The 1994-nt window shown below is 34.3% G+C and overlaps 1 protein-coding gene across 1 annotated transcript; it reads right to left on the reverse strand.

The window, feature by feature from the left end:
* Nucleotides 1–313: 313 nt before the first annotated feature.
* On the reverse strand, nt 314–1433 carry LOC107628583 (phytochrome A-associated F-box protein). Its single transcript, XM_016331211.3, has one exon. The coding sequence runs from the start codon at nt 1205–1207 to the stop codon at nt 488–490; it is 720 nt and encodes a 239-aa protein (XP_016186697.1). The 5' UTR covers nt 1208–1433; the 3' UTR covers nt 314–487.
* Nucleotides 1434–1994: the final 561 nt, after the last annotated feature.

Consider the following 1994-nt stretch of genomic DNA (forward strand, 5'->3'; position numbering starts at 1 on the left):
TAGTTTATATCATAATTTTTAATTATTAATTTTACATAAAAATAACTGCATATAAATTTTTACCATCAATAAAATTTACTCTAATAAACTTAATGTGCGTAATTATAGATGATTAATTAAAGATGAAAAAAGATAGAGGACATGAAATGAAAGTAATCTCAAGAGTACATTGGAACATCAAAATATTTGGCAATAGAATTCACACTACGGTAGTTATGTTAAATAGTCTAATTAAACTAATATCTTAGTCGAAAATAATAAAAACCTACCTTAAATTATGTTAAGTCTATAGATAAAAGTTATTACACAACAATTTAGTCAAATATATTAGTTTATATGATAATTTTTAATTATTAATTTTACATAAAAATAACTGCATATAAATCTTCATCATCAATCAAAATTTACTCTAATAAACTTAATGTGCGTAATTATAGATGATTAATTAAAGATGAAAAAAAAAAGAGGACATGAAATGAAAGTAATCTCAAGAGTACATTGGGACATCAGTCCAAGCACCAGAAACATGACCATTCTGACAAACAAAAGCCCTGACAACGGGTTCACCATCATCATGGAACCCAAACACTCTCCTCAGACAGAAAGCAGAGTGAAGGTCCCAACTCTCCTCACTCTTACAGAAAGCACAACCACCAACATCAACCTTCCTCTTAACCTTGTTCTTCCCATCATTTAAGGCCTTCCAAACCCTAGTTTCCTTGAAATCCACGAACACCCCCCGAAACAGCCTGTACTTCCTCTTCTCCTCCAGATGCAAGCACCCAGGCCAGTCACATATGTAGAGGCAATCATCACGGAATTGCCGAGCCAGAAGCTTCGAACCTTGCTCTCTGCTCAAACTCCAAACCCCAGATGCCAAGTGTTCCTTTTGATTGCAAAGCTTTCGCCTTTTTCCAATCGGGTCTTCGAATCCGAACCCGGATTCGGATACGACGCCGGCGTGGAGGAGGCCGGGGCAGCAGAAATGGAGCTTCAGGAGGATCTCAGGGGTGTTGGTGGAGTCGTTGGGGAAGTGGTGGGAGGGAGGGAGAGGAAGGAGGAGGAAGTGGTGTTGGCGGAGGAGCAAGCAAAATCGGGTGCAGACGGAGGAGAGGATGGCGCGGTGGCGAGGGTCGCTGCCGTCGAGTTTTGAGAAGATTGATACGAGGATGTCATCGGAGAGGTAGGAGAACAATGCTTCCGCCATGGGTTGTGTTGGATGAGAAAGAGAGAAAAATGGTTTGGGGTTTTTTTGGTAATTTTGCTTTTACCTTTTTTTTTTTTTTTCTTCTAGGATTGAAGGAATGCAGTTGAAGCTGTCAACAGTGGAGGGACAGAGAATTTATATTAAGATGGGAACTAGAATTGGGAGTGGGGGAATATATGAACAGCAATGATGATTTGTTTGAAAGTTTTTTTTTTGTTTAGAAGCCAACTCATCATCATAATTTGAATGTGAACTAAAATAAGTTTTTTTAATTAGTTTTTAACAATATAACCCTCTAAATTAATTATTTTTATATATATTTTTTGTTCACTCAACAGTCGACACTCGGTTTTGTTTCAACCAATTTAGATCTGATTTGGGTCGCAGTGTCGCACATTGGTTTTGATGGATGACTTTTTCTATTTTTTGTCTTAAGAAAGGCAAATTGTATTCACAATATCACAACTTTTAAGGACATTATTTAAGTGATATCTAACTTAACATTTGAGCAAACTCTTTGTTATGGTTAGATTCGTTTAAAATTAACGAATTTAAGTTAGTGAAATAATCCGCTTATTTGTTATGTATGTAATAATTTATCAATTAATAACATATTTTTAAATAAAATTTTAATATACGACATATTAATTTTTGACTTAATAAAAAAATTGTTTAAAATTAACTTCATAATTTGTACTCCATCTATTTTAAATTAGTTGTATTTTATTTAGTTGAAAACCATACTAAAAATCATACAATCATAAAAAAGTATTTAAGAAGGATATAT

The sequence above is a fragment of the Arachis ipaensis genome, chromosome B2 (genome assembly GCF_059453495.1).
Source record: "Arachis ipaensis isolate K30076 ecotype BB chromosome B2, ASM5945349v1, whole genome shotgun sequence".
NCBI classification, from domain to species: Eukaryota; Viridiplantae; Streptophyta; class Magnoliopsida; order Fabales; family Fabaceae; genus Arachis; species Arachis ipaensis.

Excerpts from the sequence above, each read along its gene's own strand:
- LOC107628583 (XM_016331211.3), bottom strand. The coding sequence starts at position 1,207 with ATGGCGGAAGCATTGTTCTCCTACCTCTCCGATGACATCCTCGTATCA.